General features: G+C 41.2%; 1 protein-coding gene across 5 annotated transcripts in view; it reads left to right on the top strand.

Annotated features, from left to right (window-relative positions):
• The window catches only part of gria1a (glutamate receptor, ionotropic, AMPA 1a), an 81,284-nt gene that overhangs the window by 33,558 nt on the left and 26,735 nt on the right, over positions 1–20,991 (top strand). For all 5 annotated transcript variants that reach the window (XR_014913562.1, XR_014913563.1, XM_085420990.1 and 2 more), the window contains exons 6-11: positions 2,270–2,428; positions 2,726–2,893; positions 3,812–3,916; positions 4,676–4,783; positions 12,175–12,381; positions 13,074–13,519. Coding sequence is in view for 3 of the 5 variants with exons in the window: in XM_085420990.1 (XP_085277116.1) it covers positions 2,270–2,428; positions 2,726–2,893; positions 3,812–3,916; positions 4,676–4,783; positions 12,175–12,381; positions 13,074–13,519 (1,193 nt within the window). In the remaining 2 variants the exon portion in view is untranslated. The remainder of the gene's footprint in view (positions 1–2,269; positions 2,429–2,725; positions 2,894–3,811; positions 3,917–4,675; positions 4,784–12,174; positions 12,382–13,073; positions 13,520–20,991) is intronic.

The following is a 20,991-nucleotide window of genomic DNA, read 5'->3' as shown; positions in this document are numbered from 1 at the left end:
GGGGGGACCTGGTGAATGACCTGCAGAGAGCTGGGACCAAAGTAACAAAGGTCACCATCAGTAACACACTACAACGGCAGGGAATCAAATCCCGCAGTGCCAGACGTGTTCCGCTGCTGAAGCCAGTGCATGTCCAGGCCCGTCTGAAGTTTGCCAGAGAGCACATGGATGATACAGCAGAGGATTGGGAGAATGTCATGTGGTCAGATGAAACCAAAGTAGAACTTTTTGGTATAAACTCAACTCGTCGTGTTTGGAGGAAGAAGAATACTGAGTTGCATCCCAAGAACACCATACCTACTGTGAAGCATGGGGGTGGAAACATCATGCTATGGGGCTGTTTTTCTGCCAAGGGGACAGGACGACTGATCCGTGTTAAGGACAGAATGAATGGGGCCATGTATCGTGAGATTTTGAGCCAAAACCTCCTTCCATCAGTGAGAACTTTGAAGATGAAACGAGGCTGGGTCTTCCAACATGACAATGATCCAAAACACACCGCCCGGGCAACAAAGGAGTGGCTCCGTAAGAAGCATTTGAAAGTCCTGGAGTGGCCTAGCCAGTCTCCAGACCTCAACCCCATAGAAAATCTGTGGCGGGAGTTGAAAGTCCGTGTTGCTCGGCGACAGTCCCAAAACATCACTGCTCTCGAGAAGATCTGCATGGAGGAATGGGCCAAAATACCAGCTACTGTGTGTGCAAACCTGGTAAAGACCTATAGTAGACGTTTGACCTCTGTTATTGCCAACAAAGGTTATGTTACAAAGTATTGAGTTGTATTTTTGTTATTGACCAAATACTTATTTTCCACCCTGATTTACGAATAAATTCTTTACAAATCCTACGATGTGGATTCATGGATTTTTTTTTCACATTCTGTCTCTCACAGTTGAAGTGTACCTCTGGTGCAAATTACTGACCTCTGTCATCATTTTAGGTGGGGGAACTTGCACAATCGGTGGCTGACTAAATACTTTTTTGCCCCACTGTACATTAAGGGAAATGCGGCTGTTAAAGCAGACTGAATGCTGCCCCTCTTGGTTGCCCGCATATGTTTGGGGTATTTTTCTTCTTCTCTTAAATGAAAAAGGGCAAAAAAACCAAAAAAAACAATTCTAGATAACTTTAGGCTAGGGAACAGCAAGTCCTCTTTGTTTTTCTTCAGTTCTTTTGACTGTATGAAAATCAAAACACAGTAAACAAGCGCGAATTCGGAACGGATGTGATAAAAAGAGCCAAGGCTTCAAATGGCACGATAAAAAACAACAACAACATCAGAGCAGAGAAGAAAGAAAACGGATGGTACGCTGGAGACAATCCAGAGAGAGGCACCTTTTCTCCTCATCAATCAAAACTTTGCTTTTAAACCTCAGACAAATCACAGACAAATCTTTTTTCCTCCTCTGTCTCCACTCCCACCCGGTCCCTCTTGTCTACCTCCTCCTCTCCCCACGCTGACAGGAAGCCTGCTGAGAGACTGAAACTGTCTTTCCTACTTTCTACCTCTGAAAAACAGCCCTCTCCACATAATAGTTTTTTTTGGGGGGGGAATACAAGAAGGAAATACCATTACAGTAAATCGCTTCTTCCTCCATTCTTCTTTGCCTGAGGCTCGCCTTGCATTGTTCACAGTAGCCTATAAGGTTTTGATCCTGCTGTTGTTAACAGTAGCATATGAGGACTCCGTCTATCACAGATTAGTGCCGGACTGCTCCTTCCATGTAATGAGGTTTTCTATTTTCTTTCTCACTACTTCTGTCCCTCAGGAAAGACCTAAATGAAGTCTGCTCAATGGGATGATCTCCCTATGTAAAAATGAAAGATTTTTTTTCTTTATTAAGAAATTAAAACCTGAACTTGTGATGGCACAGTTAAAGCAGTACTTAAAATGTAATAAAGTTAGCTAAATTACCCAACCAGCGGCACCAAATGTTAGGTGCCCTGCTGCTGGTTCCAAAACCTTTTTGGACAGTGTTCTTACAAAATGCTCACCTGCTTGAAACCCTTTGATGCAGTTTTTAACAAGTTATGATAATTGATCCATTCATCCATCTGCTTATAAGCTAAACTGCTTATGAAGCTCAAAAGTAGAGGCGAGATCCATTTTACATGTGGGTTTTTTTCTTGTGACGCCTGGATAACCAGAACCCCTGTTTGCAATCCACTGCTGTAGAAGAACATATCAGCTGGATTTCACAGGGAGTTAACATATCCTCTGTACCTGTGTGAGTATGTGTGTGTAATCTGTTTCTGTCTGGTTTCCTCTCAGGGTTTTCTGGACATCGATCTGACAGATCTGAGGAAAGGCGGGGCAAACATAACCGGCTTTCAGCTCGTCAACAACTCAGAGCCAAGTGTGAGCCGCATCGTCCAGCAGTGGATGGAGTTTGATAATAAGGACTCCAAAGTGCCCAAGCCTGGACTCAAAGTACTACCCCTTAAATTTCTGAGTTACTTTCTTCTTCTTCCATAAGTCTCTAAGCCTAGTGTCTATATAATAGGTAACTCTTACCTGAATATGCTTTTTGGATTTTGGATTTCTGCTATAGCAATTATTTATCTATACCAAGCTGAGAGTGATACCATATCAAGGTATTTGTGTATTTACAGGCATAAGAAAGTAACCTAAAGTTTAAGTTATAGAAATGAAGTCTCTGATGTTTAAGCAAAGCGCTTCTAGTGTTTGTGACATGAAATGTAATTGAATTAAACTTGCTCTCTGCAGTACACAGGTGCTCTAACATATGACGGGGTGAAAGTCATGTCCACAGCCTTTCAGAATTTAAGGAGACAGAGGATAGACATATCTCGCAGGGGCAACGCTGGAGAATGCCTAGCCAACCCACCAGCTCCCTGGGGACAGGGCATAGACATCCAGAGAGCCCTGCAGCAGGTCTGCACACGTGGAGAGGAACACACTAATGCACACACGCATAAATACATAGATCCTCGTGCACACTCACACAATTTCTTGAGTGGCACATTGGCTAACAGCTCCTGAGTTTGGGCTGGCTGAACAAATTAGGTCTCATTCTGTCGTGTAAAGTTCACATTAAGTCGTTGGAGAGCTCTCCAGTATCAAATGTGACATCATAGCTAGTAAACACAACCTGCAGGCAATAACACTCGACTGTGATTATCATGAAATATGACATCAGCAATTGAGTTTAGAAATGTAATATTTGGCGATGAAAATGCTGGACTGGCTGTGAGACTCCTTAATGTCACAGAGACACACGAACGCCGACCCGCATGTGCATTGAGGAACACGGACAGTTATTTGGATTAAATTTAGAACGCTAATAAAAAAAAAGAAAATTTAAGTTCAAGCCATTCAACACCATTCACGCAAAATATGGAAATATAAAAACTGCTTTTGTGTTCATGAGGATTTACGTACAGTACAAGTGCTTGTGTGAGTGTGCTGCCCAAGGCGCTGTCTGCAGAGTGGCTGCGCAGAGGCCTGTTCCGAATCAGTCTCGCCATCTGCCTGCAGATAGACTGGAGATTGAAGCCGTTCGTGTTCGCTCAATTAATTCCATCACACAGCCAAGACAAACACGGTGCACTCTGCACACATACGTGCACACCGTCTGTCATTTATGTCCACAGTGACGCGCGGACACTCACAAATGAAAACGACACAAAACATGCGAGTTGCGCTTAGAATGCATGTCATGTTAGCATGATGTGCGAGTGCTTGCTCCTAGCACTGAAACGCTGGTTGAATATCACGTTACGGGGCAGCCGTACCAGCCAAGGAAGTGAGAGGATCTGAATTACTTATTCGATATCTTTGACTCCATTACAGGTCCGTATAGATGGATTGACTGGTCACATTCAGTTTAATGAGAAAGGCCGCAGAACCAACTACACTGTTAGTGTCATGGAACTGGCCCCCTCTGGACCCAAGAAGGTGAGCCTGAGGGTCCGATTTAAGATATTCATTCTTGCCCAAGGGCCCCCTTTCTAAAAAGACAATATGTATGCAGTCTTATTACATGTGTCTGACTAACCCTGTAGCTTATTTTAAAACCTTGTACTGTAGTCAAACGAGTGAATGCTCCAAAGAGCCAGTTTCTAATTTAAAAAGTTAAGATTCACATTTAACAAGAAATCTCCTACTACCTTCAGTGAAGTGTATGAGTAGCTTTTTACTCTCACACCTCACTGAGCAGCTCCCAAATGAGTACATCATTACTGCTGCAAATACCTTAAGGGTGAAAGGTAAATTAGAGACATGGATTTACCTTACTTCTTGGTATGTTTTCAGTCTTGCAAATGCAACTGAATGTTTATTTGAAATAGCAGGAAATTCATATTTTCCTCTTGCGCTGGAGAAGCTATCCAGTGAGGAGACTTAAGTACTTGAATTTATCTGAAATGCCTGATAAATTATACATTTTTATTAAATACAGCTCATCATTTCAATTAAATTTTGTGCACTCCACATACATGTGTCTTTTGGGATTTCAGTCATTCACAGTAAGAGCTGCTAAATCAGCTTGATAGGTCATTGAGCTGGACTTAAATATAAGCTGAAATATGATAAACTGCCTTTAAGCTCGAGTCTTTGAGTGGGAGTAAAAGTTATTTTTCTCTCATATAGTCAGTTTCACTTTAGGCAGTTAATTAAACACGGGCCCTACTTTGTGACACATTCTCCTTGCCTTAGGTCGGCTACTGGAATGAAGATGAGAAGTACGTGACCACAGCCAGCCTGAGAGGGAGCAACGAGACTTACCCACTGCTGAACAGAACTTACATAGTCACCACTATCTTGGTAAGTATGAGTTAAAAACAAAAAAACTCAAACAAACAGAGGTTAAGGGCTTTTTTTAGGGGACGAGGGTGTTTAATTTGAGAGACTGAAACAGATAAAGTAATAGTAACATATTTTCTATCATGGTAGAGTTCCTTAAATTTCACGACCCTGAAAGAATTCAGCAGGCGTCCGCAATTGTATCTTGCTCTCTTGTTTCTTTTCCCAGCTACATTTTCTAACTGCTCTCATTCTGACTGAAGCCTGCTCAGAATAACAATGAGTATCAGTATAACTTTATTGCTCCGTGTACATCTGAAGTGCAGAATCTCATGCCTGACATACAGTGTTGATGACTGTTAGAGTTGGTATAGTACACATTTATTGCACTTTTAAAAGCTCACAAAAGGTCAACATAATCTCTGTGGTAATGTCAACACACATAAAAAAAACAGGCAGACTAGAAAGAACCAGCAGAAGTGTCTGTGCAGCATTAGAACTTCTCATGAAATAGACAAAGTAACTGTTATATATGAGGCTGTGGTATGTCAGTGCATCCTTTTAATTTTTATTTTTTTATTTTTTTTACCATAAATGTCATCATTAGGTCATCCAACATGTCTCAGGTTGTATTTATTGGCAGTAACACAAATGGTCTGCAAGTGAGGTCAGATTCGACCTAATCCATTCTTGTGACACGTATCATTATATTTTGTAATCATAGCTGATAATATCTGACTATAGTACAGTAGAGGATATTAAAGTTAGTACAATATATCCCTGGAGGTACAGGATGTTCTCAGTAGCTTGTCTATGAACTGGTTCCCTAATTTTTACTAGTGGTATATTTTTAAAGTGAAAATGTTTTTTTTTGCAGTGAAAAGTGGCTTTAATGGCTCTAATGTATATGTGAAAGGTATATGCACACCAGAATTAGAAATTAAGCAGCTTAACTTATATGTCATGTGAAAAAAAAAAGTTTTCACATGACTTTCTGCAGTCTTGTGAAAAAATACAACCTACATCAGCAAGTATGAGCATCTCTATGAAGGAAGACATTTTGGCAGTTTGCTGCTCTGGAGCTTTCAGGTGTATGTTAACACAATTCTGAGGAGGGAAGACACCAGCAATATCTAGAAACAATTGTTGCTGCCTATCAATCTGTGGAGGTTTATAAGACCATTTGCACACAGTTTGAAGTCAATCATTCAACAGTGAAAAAAAATATTGACAAGTTGGCATTCAGGACAGATTACCAATCCTCCCAGGAGTAGAAGTCGCAACAAACTCACCTCAAGATCAGACAGTGCGACGCGAAACTGAGAAACTGCAAAAATTTCCAGAGCGACATCTCAGACTCTGCAGGCCTCAGTTAGCATGTTAAATGTTGCAGTTCGTGACAGTACAACTAGAGGAAGGCTGAACAAGTATGGCTTGTTTTGAAGAGTTGACAGGAGAGACTCTTCTCTCTAAAAGGAACATGGCAGCATGTCTTAGATTGGTAAAGATCCATTTGAACAAACCACAAGGTTTCTGCAATGATTTCCTCTGGACAGATGTGACCAAAGTGGAGATGTTTGACCATAATGCACAGCACTATGTTTGTTACAAACTGAACACAGCATATAGGCACAAACACATCATACCTACAGTCAAGCAGTGTGGTGAAAGGAGTGATGATTTGTGCCTGTTTCACAGAGACAGGACCTAGAAGTCTTGCATGCTCTTTATAGCAAAGCATTCTAGAGTCAAATGTGAGGTCATCTCTCTGACAGTTAAAGCTTCGGCGAAATTGGGTCATTCAGCAGGACATTGTTCCCATGCACAGCAGCAAATGTACAACAGAAGAAGAATCAAGTAGTTCCAATGACCCAGTCAAAGTCCACACGTCAACCTGATTTAAATATTGTGGGGAGACCTAAGAGAGATGTGCTTAAACAAATGCTCACAAGTCTTTATGAACTAAAGCAAATTCATAAATAAGAGTGGGTGACGATTCCTTCACAATGATGTGAGAGACTGATAAAGTCATAGAGAAAAATAGTAATTTAAAATTATGGTGGCGCTACCAGCTACTGAATCATGAGATGAGCCTCATTTTTCACAGGACTGTATAGAATCCTGTGAAAGCTTTCTTTTTTGCATACAATACATTACAGTTTTATTTATATAGCACATTTAAAAACCCGAAGGCACACCAAAGTGCTTCACAGTAATATGGAGAGTCAACATAAGTTAATAACAGGGTACAAATCGGGCACTAGCATAGACAGGATAGAGGCACTAACAGACCAGAAGAGTTAGATAAATACAAAATCCGCTGAGACAAAAACAGCAGTAAAATTAATAATAAAATAATAAATTTTATAAAATTTTATAAAAGATTTAAAAGTTTAAAATTTAAAAGATTTAAAAGGGTATTAACTGGTGAGGAAAGCCAAGTCAAATAGATATTCTTTCAATCTTGAGTCCAAGGCTCGAATAGAAGCAGGGAGGCTGTTCCAAAGGTTGGGTGCAGCTGAAGCAAAGGCACGATCGCCTCTGGTCTTCAGTCTAAACTTAGGTTGGGCCAGGAGTAATTGACCTGATGATCTTAATGTACAGATTGAGGAGGTCAGTGAGGTAGCTGGGCGCAATGTTATCCAGGATTTTAAAAGTGAGTAGCAAGATTTTAAACTCAATGCGATATTTGATTGGTAACCAGTGTATATCAACAAGAGCCGGAGTAATAGGGTCAAATTTTCTAGTTCCAGTAAGAAGGCGAGCCGCAGCATTCTGAACGAGTTGCAGCCTTCGAAGAGAGAAGGCTTGGACACTACAGTAGAGAGAATTACAATAATCTAACCTGGAGGTCACAAAAGCGTGGATACGTTTTTCCAGGTCCCTGTGTGATATAATGCTTAGCTTTAGAAATCTGGCGCAGTTGAAAAAAAACAGATTTAACTACTGATGATACTTGTTTATCAAGCTTAAAGGAGCTATCCAAATAGACACCCAGGTTACGCATAGAATCAGAGAGAGTTAGCTAGGGGCCCCAGCAGGGCAACAGGCTGGTCTCGAGGAATATGGCTGTCGAACACCATAACTTCAGCTTTTTTCTCATTTAAAATGAGAGAATTATCTGACAGCCAATCTTTAACCTCTCTCAGGCAATCGTACAGGGAGTTCAGTGATGCTGACAAATCATCAGTCAGTTGACAAGAGATTTGAATGTCATCAGCGTAAAAGTGATAAGAAATATTGTATTTTTCAAATATGAAGCCCAAGGGTAGCATATACAAAGAGAATAATAAAGGGCCAATACAGACCCCTGGGGCACACCACAGCAGAGAGGGGCAACAGAGGAAGAGTATCCTCCCATCACAACAGAGAAGGATCTATCTGTGAGGTAAGAATTAAACTAGTTAAGGGCAGAACCCTTAATGCCTACAACATGCTCTAGCCTCCTCAAGAGTATATTATGATCAACCATGTCAGAGGCTGAAGAGAGATCCAATAAAACTAAAACAGCAGGGCGACCAGAGTGAGTAAATACAAGAGGATCATTATAGACTCTTAGCAGGGCCGTTTCAGTGCTATGGTGTGGCTTAAAGCCAGACTGGTATTTGTCAGTGATATTATTTGCAACTAAGTAAGCCTGTATTTGGAGAAAGACGGCTTTCTCTAAAACTTTTGATAAAAACTGAAGTTTTGAGATTGGCCTATAATTGGCAGGGTCTTTCTGATCGCAATTACTTTTTTTAAGAACAGGGTGCACTACCGCATGTTTAAAAGCAGTCGGGACACAGCCCACTAACAATGATAAATTCATTAAAAATAAGATGCAAGGCCCAAATTCCTCAAAACTTTCCTTGATAATTCGGGATGGAAGGATATCATGCACAGAATTTGAGTTTCTCAATTGTTCAATTATTCCCTTAAGAGTGGGGAGTGATAACAGCTCAAAGTGAGAAAAGGTGGACATGCATCGTAAAACCGGAACAGGATTCAGCACAAGAGAGTGAGAGTGTGAAGCCTTCAGTAATAAAACTTTTCCACTAAAATGAATAAGAAATTGCTCACAGAGAGCCTGAGAGGCCGAGCTCGAAGAGTCCGGACAGGAATTTATCACTGAATTAAAAATTTTGAATATCATTCGCGGGTTGTGGCTATTAGTCTCAATAATATCTGATAGGAAAGCTGCTTTAGCTGCCTTTACAGAGTTCTGGTATAGAAAGACTGCATGACTGTGGGATTTTTGTGGGACACGCCTTCCTTCAGATGACTTCAGTGCTCACCAGATAAAAGATTCTTAGTGGAGCTGATGAAGGCAAGAAACAATGTAGAATAACAGAAAAGACATCAGTACACATCAACTTGTGCACTCTTTTTAGAGCCATTGGCTGCATATATAGACATCATTGCCAGTGAGAGGAGAAAAACTCTTCCAGTCAGCCTCCAAGTTGTAATTAAGATAAAGAAATTTTCAGAAGCCAACTATCTCTGCCACTTAGCAGATATAATTATAGTTAAACAAACTAGTGCAAAATGGCTGCAGTAGTCAGTTCAGCTTAAATGAAGCCCAAAGTGAACCCTAATGCAATCCATTCAGCTGCGAGAAAAGGAGATTGATAGCTTACATGGTTTTTTTGTACCCAGTTTTCAAGCCTTTAGGCTATTTTTCAGAAAAACAGAGTGCATAATCTCAGAGATTAGACATAGTTAACTAAACACATTCTTTGTTTGAAAGTAACTCTCCAACACTCCAGGAGAGAGAGGCCAGAGGGCAGCCACGTGGAGCTTGCCAAAAGGCACCTAAAGGACTCTCAAATATCGAGAAATAATTCTCTGTTCTGATGAAATAAAGATTGAATTCTGTGCCCTGAATGCAGTGCGTCATCGGCAACATCATGCTCTGGAGATGTTTTTTGGCAGTAAGAATAGGGAGTCTAGTCAGGGTCAAGGGAAAGATGAATGCAGCAACGTGTCCTTGATTATAACAAGCTCCAGAATGTTCTGGTTTAGCCCCAGTTTTCCAACAGGACAACGACCCTTTGCACACAGCCAAAGTAACAAAGGAGTGGCATCAGGACCACTCTGTGAATGTCCTAGAGTGTCACAGCCAGAGCCCAGACTTGAGATCTGAAAATGGCTGTGCACAGACGCTCCCCATCCAACCTGACATAGCTTGAGAGAAGATTGAAATATTGAGCCAGGGCTTTCAATACTTATGTAGTTGTTATATTTTAGTTTTCAAATTTTACTACATTTACAAGAATTTCAAGAAAACTTTGTCTTTATGGGGTAATATGTTTATAATTTGAGGTAAAAATGAATTGAATCCTTTGTGGAATGAGGCTGTAACATAACACAACGTGGAACATGTGAAGTGCCGGGAATACATTCTGCATGCATGTAGCTTCTGCCACTTCAGCTGTCTGCAGTACAACTGGAAGACCAGAGATCCTGTTAGAATCATTTTCACTGAAAAGCCAATCAAGTGGTTGTTGTAGTATTACTATAATAAGATTACTGAGTTAAATATAAGAAAGTAGCCACTAATGTAGCTGCAAAGGAAAATCCTGACATGTAGTCTATTGACATCTACTTTCGAAAGTATGCCTAAAATCCTTATTTAAACCCAAGAGTTGGAGTCTCCGGAGTAAGCCCCCAAAATAACTCTCTCTGACATAATCTCCTGTCAGTGTCCTTTTCTCCGGGAAGATAAATTAGTTTTCTGTCTTGGAAGCTAAGAGAAGAGATAAGGTGTGAGGAGCACAGGCGCAGGAGTTTTTACACCTTCTAACTTCTGTGCTCTCTGATTCGTTGCCTACGGGTGGGTGTTGTTTTGCTGCTGTGTTGATATCACATAGTTCTTCACTGTAGTCCCTGCTGTCCAAGCCTGTGCCCACAGACTAGGCCTGGAGATGTGGAGAAATGAGGCACAACTGGTTTAATGGGGCATCAAAGCTTCCTTTGCTGATGACTGCGGCTTTGCACTGAAATCAGACAAAGAGTGAAATGTGTCTAATCTTAGCATGCCTGATTTTTGTGTTATTGTCGCCTTTAGTGTGTATAACCCTTAAAATATATTGGGTAATGTCAGCACACAAGAGAAAATGATTGAATTTTTAAAACGTATTAAAAATATGAACTTCTACATGTGTAGTTGCATTTGTTCAGGTGCACAAGTGCTCTTGTGTGTATAAATGTGCAGCGAATGTGTCTGAGTATTGTATTTAATGTGGTTGAGTGACAGCAGATCTCAGTGGAGCTGTTCGAGGTCAATGTGATTCAGTCCTGGAGGACCTTTTGTATGCCTTGCCACATCTCCATGTGCACATTTGTACATGTGTGTGTGTGTGTGTGTGTGTGTGTGTGTGTGTGTGTGTGTGTGTGTGTGTGTGTGTGTGTAGTGGGCATGGTCACAGTTGCGTGTGCCCTGTCTTTGTCTATGACTGCGTGCGCCAGTGCGTACACTGTGAAAGCGCTGCACGCCAGTCCTTTCTCTTCACTGCCTCCCCAGGGTGCCATTTGTCTACCAGCCTCAAGTTATGTGCAACAATGATTACCTTCACCTGGATCATAAAGAGCGGGAGAATACAGATAGCTGTAACACATATAGGAAACCCTCTCCTCCCTACACCCCGCCTCCTTATCTAGACACTGGTGAACACGATGGAAGGATTTTCTAAGCTCAGCAGAAAACTCTCGCTTAAAACAGGAACACATAACAACTTGTGGGAATTGAGGCCTTCTTAGTGCTGCTGGACAATTTATACTGAGGCGACTTTAATTCTGTATGAAATACATATTTCTGAAAGTGGAGCCCCAGGTGTAGTGCCAGCTGCAGTTTCTCAGGCAAGTCAATCAGTGTGAGATGTGCAGTAGTCGATGTAACAAGAAGAACAATGTGGCCCTGGAGCAGAGGTTATCCTGGTTTCAGAGAGCTGTCAGCTTCATTGTCTTCATGCACGCACTTACACAGGTGCTCGTTTGAATCATACCTCATGTCTCTTCGGCTCTAACAATGCTGCCCAATTCCTGTTTTCTTGTTGCATGCTATGTGCTTTTCAGTGCACGATTCAGTCGCACTCATCCTACTTAGAGGGTCTTTGTGGATGAATTGCATACCTACCTTCAGGGAACAAAGCTAAAATAATGCCTTGTAGTTCCATTTAATTTAATTTTCTTCTCAACCTTTAAACCTACAATTATATCTGGGGGCCAGTGCTTTTTTTTCCTTTTTTTTGCCCTAAGCCTCGGTTTAGAACAAGAGATAGCACTTCATTTTCAAAACACACACTAATTTCAGGGAAATCATTTCAGAAGCTGTTGAGTGAGTTCCTGTAAATGATTTTTAAAACTTTAGGAAAATAAAAAGAAACAAATAAAAAATCCGTTTTTACTCATGGCTGCCCCACATCCAACAGGAGTCTCCATACGTGATGCTGAAGAAGAACCACGAACAACTTGTGGGGAATGATAAGTACGAGGGCTACATCGTGGAGCTGGCTGCAGAGATAGCAAAGCATGTGGGCTACCAGTACAAACTGAAGATCGTCTCAGATGGCAAGTACGGAGCCCGAGATCCCGAAACCAAGATGTGGAATGGCATGGTCGGAGAGCTGGTGTATGGGGTGAGTCGGTGGAGCTTCTTCTAAGATTTTCTTTTTGTTTTCCCCACAGTCAAAGCTGGAAAATTAACTTTTAAATGTCTTTTGTGAATACTGATTATTGAAGGTCTTAACACATTGAAAACCGCACTGGCCCCAAGCCTGTTAAGGATGATTACCTATTTTGCTTTCTTTTTATTAGTATTCTGCGCTGCTTATTTAAATATAATTTTAATATGTTAGACTTTGGGCAAGGTTCACTTTGGAAGAAACAAATCCTTACAGTTTGCTGCTAGAATAATTTGTGATTATATGATTACTAAAGGTTCCTCTGAATTGCAATTTCGACAGTCTAACCACTTTGTTCTTCAGAAGTCTGAAATTGTGCTGTGTTTTTAATTTGACCTGGATCGTTACCGACTAACTTTTGCTGTGTGTACCAACTGTGCTGTGATGAGGGGGAGGAAGATAAAGACACCATCTTAAAACTGAAAGAACTGGTCTTTCTTTTGCTTTCTCGTTGTGCAATACACTTGGATAATGATCAAGAATACATTTATATCTAGACACGGTGTAGTGCACGTTGAGTGGTTGCGGTGATCCTCTCAGACCTTTGCTGCAAACAAGGAAACACAAGTATCATTCCACCTCAGAATTTCAATGAAATGCTACTTTATCCAGCACTGTTTACACCTGCCTTTGTGCTCTTTCCTCAGAAAGCAGACGTGGCTGTGGCTCCGCTCACTATCACCCTGGTCCGTGAAGAGGTGATTGACTTCTCCAAGCCCTTCATGTCTCTGGGTATCTCTATAATGATCAAGAAACCAACCAAATCCAAGCCTGGCGTGTTTTCCTTCCTGGACCCGCTGGCTTACGAGATCTGGATGTGCATTGTGTTTGCCTACATTGGCGTCAGCGTCGTCCTCTTCCTGGTCAGTCGATTCAGCCCGTACGAGTGGCACGCCGAAGACTACGAGGAGGGAGCCGAGCCGCAGACTCCCACCCAAGCGGCGGCTTCCAACGGGGTGCAGCAGGGCCAGACACCGACGCAGCAGAACACCACCCAGCAGAGTCCAGAGCAAACCAATGAATTTGGCATCTTCAATTCCCTTTGGTTTTCACTTGGCGCCTTCATGCAGCAAGGCTGTGATATTTCACCACGGTAAGAAGCTGAGGCCACAAATTTTGAAGCTTTATACTCCTCTGAGTCTCTGCTTTTATTTGTTGGTACACAAAGAGACATTCAGTACCACCTACGTGTAGTACATATCTATCTGCCACACCAACGCCTCAGCATGCTGACTTGCTTTCTTTTTCAGCTCACTTGAGTTTTGTTTATTGAGATTTTGTTGTGTTTTTCTTAGCCGTTTGTCATACAAAGAAGTGATAAAACTTTGATGAAGGGCAGAAGAGCCAGCTTATGATGTGGTCATGTTGCAGACTGTTGTGGTCTCATTCAGTTTCCAGATAATTCCCATAGTGCTAAAAACATGGCACAAATCTAGGACAGTCAAAACTGGTAGTCAGTAGAAAGCTTTAGTATTTTATAAAATTAAAAATTCCTGCCATTCTGCATCTCACAAGTGATTAGCCAGTCGGTTGTGCAAATATTAGAGCCTTAAGAAGCTGCTATGAAGGATCCTGGTGTGAGTATTGAGTGTTATATGTTGGCTTCCCTCAAGTGCTCTCATGAGCTGTGGTATGAAACCGTTCTCAAAAGGTCACCAATTAAAAATCTCATTAAGTGTCTGAAATTAGAGACACTGAGGTCGACTTTCTGAGCTCTCCAGAGGCGCTAACAGGGGGAGATGAGAAGATAATGTCAGTGTTATCACTGTAAGCTCTGAACTAGCAGAGACAGGTTAGGTCACTCGTAGACAGAGCTTCTTGTCTCTTTAAACATTAAGCTGCATATACATTATGTAGCAGCTACCGTGAAGTTGGAGATCCCAGCGCTCCGTCTTGAAAGTGTAATCGTAAGCATCGTTGCGTTCCATCTCGACTTCCTTCTTGTGGCAAATTAAAGGGTGTATCTTCACTTTGGCCTCACCCTGCACAAATAACAGAACGGAAAAAAACAAAACAACTTTGCAACCCACGAGCCTGCATGCGGCACATAGGTGCTCAGCAGTACATAATGTAGGTAGTGAATTCCTCCTCCCACAGGCCTTCATCTGACATTTACTGTTTTCTGCCTGCAGACTGTGCTGTGCTTCATGTGAGATGAAGCCTATTGTCCAAATGCTCTTCTCTTACAGGCAGAAAATGCATTTGGATTAACTACTGATTTTCTTGTATGCCACACAAAGAGAGAGGGCCAGGGAATGTCACGGTGCTTCCTTAAAATTGTCCCTTCCTTCTGTATGCACAGCCATCTTTGAGCTGTGTGTGTGGAATGGTGTGTACTTTGCAATTTAAAAAAACAAAATTAAGAGTATTTGCATTTCTTTTGCTCGAGGAGCGAGGGGGACGACCTCCGCGGATGCAAGACCTTTCATTGACTTCGGCTAAAAGGACAAAACAGGCCATTCCTCTCTACTTTCTTATGTTCTGTGTAAAATAGGTTTGAGGTGGAACCAAATTTCATTAGTGTTATTAGTGAGGTTGGGCTTTAAGGGCGCTTGTCCTCTAAGGACTTCAGTCAAATACCTCTCTTTGTCTTGGAGTGTCCTTTCAAGGTGAGTCTGAGTGTTCATTTTTGGTTCTTGGTAAAAGATTTTTTGGGGGGGGCGTCAGGGGAATTCACAGACTTTTTTTTTTCTAAAAAGAAAAAACTGCACATGTCACAGCGTGTGCAGCAGGACATGCTGTAGCGATCAGCATGGCCTGCTTGGTGTCTTGAAAAACCAACACAGTGAATGTTTCACCCCGCTGAATACTGGCCTGAAGGAAACATCTTCCCCTTGAAAATTTGGGTGACCTAGTTGCTCTAGTTAGCACAGTGCATATTCACACACACTGGTGCATGCTGATGTGTCTCCTAAAGCATTATGAGTTCTTCTGCTAGAGTTAAAGGACATACTGTACGGTTTGTCAGATGAAAGCAACAGTGCTTGTAACATCACAAATTCACAAGAACAGAGTATTACACAGCGTACGCAGTTTTACTTTTATCAAAAAAATTCTTTCTTGAGAAGGTTTTGTTCTTGTATGTAAGGTGGGGTTTGACCATCTTCTTTTTTTTTCTTGCCTAGCTGCAGCCTGTCTTTCTTTTTCCACTTTATTCATAGACTGAATATGTCCTGTCAGTGTGAAAAAGGAAGCTAGTGCGGCTGTGCCTAAAACCTCCATACTTCTCTCTCCGGATTGCGAAAAGAAGGCGTATTACAGGGACGTCCTCAGTAAAAACTCTCTTAATAGTTTATATTCTAAGGCACTACCTTCAGGTCTTTTTCAATATGGCGTTATGTTCATTTTGTATGTTATGGTCCCATTTAGAGAGAAAGAGACAATAAAATAGAGTGTGCTTTAGAGCGAGGATACCTTGTCAGGCACAAGTCACTTTTTTAACATTTTGTATATTCAAAACTTTGCTAAAGTACAAAATAACACTTCTCACTCAGAATTGTGCGTGTATTTTTTGGAGCAATGTTATTGATGTCTTAGCAAATACCGCTTATGAAATCCTAGATACTCACTTGTTGGTTATTATGTAAGCACATATGTAAGCAGCACAGCCAATCAGCATTATCCTTGCCGATTGGCTGATCTTAGGTTAGTTTTTTTTAAAGCATCAACAATATTGATTTGTCTGATGTTGTAGCTCTAACTAGTTAATTAAGAACTTGTTAATTTGGTAGCAGCTGATATACAAAGTGACTATGTGGATATATATGACTATATGAAATAATATTTGACATAAAGCAGATTAGGGTGCGTATTGACATATTACATCACAGAGTTGCTGCAGCTGTGTTGGTTACACATCCATGATATAAGTGTGCTGTTTAACCACATTCCAAAGGTGATCTGTTGAACGGATATGATTTGTATGACTATGGAGGCCTTGTGAGCACAAGGAACACATTGTAATGTTAGCAATGATTTGAGCTTTTCGACACGGTGCGTTATCCTGCTGCAAGCAGCCATCAGAAGATGGGCTGTGGTCATAAAGTGATGGGCATCGTCACCAACAATACTCAGTTTGGCTGTAGCCTCAGTTTCCGGTTCGTAGCTGACAGGAGGGGTACCTAGATCCTCTCCTGCATGGCTTGGTTTTAACAAGTTTAATAACAGAGTTGCTGTTCCCGTTCTATCAGCTCAAAGCAGTCTGGATATTCTCTTCTAACCTCTGACATCAACAAGGTATTTTCACCCAGAGAACTGCCGCTCAATGGATATTTTCTCTTTTTTTAGACCATGCTCTGTAAACCCTAGATGTGGTTATGAGAAAATTACAGTAGCTTTTGAAATACTCAGACGAGCCCGTCGTCTTGACCACTTCTACATGCCTAAATGTAGGGTTGAAGATAGATAGATAGATAGATAGATAGATAGATAGATAGATAGATAGATAGATAGATAGATAGATAGATAGATAGATAGATAGATAGATAGATAGATAGATAGATAGATAGATAGATAGATAGATAGATAGATAGATAGATGGTTAATTAATACATTTCAGAATAAAACTACGTAAAAGACATTATGTTTCTGAATTTGCTGACATTTCCCAGTCAGTGCCTGTAAACCTCTCATCGCTGTGCCTTTATTACTAATAGGTGAGAACAGATTGTTCTAGAGGTGCATTCAGCTCTGTGGTAGGCAGCCTGAAGCACTTCTCTCTTCATACTTCTCCATTTAATCAGAGACAAAAGGCCAAGGAACAACACTGATGATCCACTCTGTCCTGGATTTTTTTTTTAAACTTGCCTTCTCCACCTTTTAATTGCTGGTTTGTTTGTTTGTTTGTTTGGTTGCTGTGACCTATTGACCTCTTGTATTAATTCCCTCCTATCTTTCTATTGGTGTCTTTTATTATGGTGGTACAGCTTTTATCTTGCTATTACCCATGTGCTGTAGTCATTCTTATTGGTAGCTTTTATCTATGAACATAACTCGTTATTTTTTATTTTTTTTATCCGTTATCAATGTTTGAACCTTTTATTGTTTTATGTAAAGCACTTTGGTATGCCCAAGGCTTTTAAATGTGCTCTATAAATAAAGATTGTTGTTGTTGGATTAATCAGTAGGCGTGTTTAAGTTTCTCGTCAGCCTGTATCTGTGTGTGTGTGTGTAGCCTGGTTCTATTAAAAGCAAACACTTATTGCCATTTTCTTTGTCAGCGCTCTAATAGTAGGCTATCAGATTGGAACAGTCTACAGTGTACCTGTGCATCAAGGTGTACATGCAGCTCTGTTTCTCTGTGCACATGCATAGACTCACTTGTATTAATTTATGCTTCAAACTGATGCGATGCATTAATGCGTACAGTACGTGATTGTGTGTGTATTGGCCAAACTGCTCCCCCTGCTATTTATTTTGTGCAAGGCCATGTTTACTGTGCTCTTTCTAAATGTCAGCACTGTCAGTCAGGCCCTCCCATAAGCCCCAGTCTGTGCTGTTGGGCCCTTCTTGTGTTTATCTCTGCAGACAGGTGGATTCCAAGACTGACCCTCACCCTCACCACACACAAACACACACACAAACATAAACACCCAAAGAATTCTCCATTCATCTGTGCACCCGTTAACTTCCTCGTTCTTTACTTCTTCTCAGTCCTAGCATTCGCTAATAAACTCTGTTCTCCGTTCTTCAAAGGTGAAAAACCCTCACCTCTCTCATCCTAAACAGTCGCACATCCATAAAATGTGAATAAAACACAGGGCTTTGGTTAACCCTGCAGTTGTCTGCCTTCTGCGAACAGATTCAAACTAGCTAATCGCATCAACATTGAGCTGTAGTATTGTTGCAAGGCTTGGCCCTCACTCTTCATATGAACCCTGCCAAAGTAATGGAGGCTTAAGTTAACGCATCGCAGGCGAAGTCAAAATCTCAACAGATGATCCAAATAATCCATGGAAGGCACGGAAATAATGAGCACTATACTTGTGTTACAGTGAAGAGATAGTTTTTTCCTTGTACTATATTTTAAGCGCAGCAGGGAAGATGCAATGAGGGAAATATTGAGTGGATTTGAGTAAAAGAGCGTAGTGTTCTTCAGGTGAATGTGTTTGGATATGTTTAAGTCGGCATCTGTCGTCCGTGTCTCCTCATAGGTGCGCGTTTGTCTGAAATGCATGGCCCCGTGGAGTTCACTCTGGTCCTCAGGTGTCTGCGTTCCCTCCGTTATATGACTGTAGACTGAAATAAATCAGCCCTGTCACTCACACCCTTCCTGCCAGCAGCAATGTCTCAGGCTGGCGGTCAGAATCATTCAATAACGGATTGTATACGAGGCGTATAATGTAACCCCAGCAGGGTCAGTATTTATTTTTTTTGCTACTGCACTAAAAAGGAGAGTTTAAACACTCAGTTTTCTCAGGGAATTTTTGATTTCTCTGTTCTGCATTTCTCCAGCATTACGTGAAGCAAAAACATAACAGTCAAATTTTCAGATCAAGTACTATGTGTAACACAAGCATAGTGTTCATTATTTCCCTGCTTTCCGTGGATTATCTGGATCATCTGTTGAGATGCTGACTTTCTGCCATCAATGTGTCAACTTAAGCCTCCATTACTTATTTGTTGACTTATGTAAGCACAGACAACTTTTATCAGAGTCTCATTGAAACCCGACCCAGATCGCAAACAATAATTGAAAATATGTTAAATCAAAGTTTTAGTGTCAACCTGAATTCTACCTTTGAGTCTTGATCATTTTTGCAGTTTAATACTGACACATTGTTGAATTTATGACTTCTAATCAACTGAACTTCTGTGGTATTTAAACTATAAAATCCACCACATTTCAATATAATTTCCCGGTCAGCTATAAATCCATGACTTTTCAACCTCATTGTCACCTGATCAACTATAGAAAGATCATCATCGATCAATTATATTATTGTGTTCTTTTAATGTCATTACTATTACATCGTCAGGTTTTAACATTGTTGTAACATTGACTCAACATTTATTTTGCATTGGGTCACTTTTTTCCAGAACATTTAGGATGTGATCACTTTATTTGTTTAGATATAGATACCCTATAGGTTTGTCTTCATTCCATTTTGAGAAGAGCTTTCAAAATGGCTCACGCTTCAAACTGAATATTGTACGTGTTCCTTTCCTCTTCCTTTCAACCCAAACACAGACTCACCCGCAGCACACTGCACTTGAAATTAAAGGTTTCCCACATAATGCAGGCACACCCATTATTTCTGACATGAAAGCTATTGTTCGGCTGCTAACCAAACCCTCAGTGACGAACCAGGTGAACTCTTGTGATCAAGGGAATTATTGATCTTGCACAGGGATCAAGCGGGATGTCACACTGTGTTTATTGTTGTTATTAATGTCGCGAGCACTGAGAAAATAGACTGTGTTACACGCCACCGAGTTACATAATTGTGGAATAAGTTAGCTGCTATAAAGCAGTTTTTTGGAGAGAGTGGGGGGGTGGGGGTTCAGGAAGGGATGATTTATTCATAAAGATACGGCTCGGTTTAGTTCACGGCACAACTTATGTTTTATTTATTCGGAGATCGCATGAAGGCAACTTTTTGATCTTACATGCATGCACACTCGCCAACAGAAACCACCGAGGCACACGCACGCACGAGCCCATATACACTCCCCACTGGCGTATCACACTTTGTACCACAGACAAAGGCACCATCGCCTCTGAGGCGTTTTACTCTGTCACATCAGTCACACATACATTTCCACATGCAGAGAGGGCTTTTTTTTTCTTTTTGCTGTAATCAAGCTGTGACAGTATACGGATATATTTCTTGCAACCATGAATAATACACCGAGCTCGAGGCCACATGGGAAATCTACCTGGGCCAGTGTAAACACTGCCAGTTATTTGACTGGAAAGATGCGATGCTGTGAGGCTTATGAGAGGGCCTGCGAGTTGATGAGAGTTTTCTCTTTGTGATGGCAGGCCCACTCTACTATAGGGGTGGATGCCCTTATATATGTAGTGAGAGGAAAAAGAGTGAGAGGAGGAGGAGTGAGATGACTAAAATCGCTCTCAGCTCAGCTGTACTGTTTTAAGTGCAGAGTGTGTCACCATAGCAACCGTAAAGAGATTTTTTTTTTTTTAAATCATAGCAGTTTCCCTTCAAGTCTCTCTGATGTGCAGAACTTCACTCAAATGCACACATACAGCATCTCCTTTTCTTTTTTCTTTTTTGTATTAATGCTCAGAAAGCCTGAACGCACTGTCAGTCCGCTTACACGCGTGTTGATGGCATTGATTTGCGGGAAACAGTTGTGATGTATTTGCCTGTTTTTCTAGCTGGAGTGACTAAGAGGCTTTGCGTATGTGTGTGGGCGCGGAGCTGAGCACTCTCACAGATTGCCAGAACTGTCTTTTCTCAGGTTACTTGAGGCTAAGACAGCAATCCGCAGCATCATTCAGCAAACAAGTGTGCGGACACAGATATAACGATTAGAGTTGCATCTCAATTATATCGATTCCCCTGCACCGGCAGCGTGCGGTGGCTGCAAGCTGAAGTTTTG

The sequence above is a fragment of the Rhamphochromis longiceps genome, linkage group LG2 (assembly GCF_057381845.1).
Source record: "Rhamphochromis longiceps isolate RC_006_pf linkage group LG2, R_longiceps_female_GT1.1, whole genome shotgun sequence".
Taxonomy (NCBI): Eukaryota; Metazoa; Chordata; class Actinopteri; order Cichliformes; family Cichlidae; genus Rhamphochromis; species Rhamphochromis longiceps.
The sequence above is the reverse complement of the archived record's forward strand: the minus strand, read 5'-3'. Positions and strand labels throughout refer to the sequence as shown.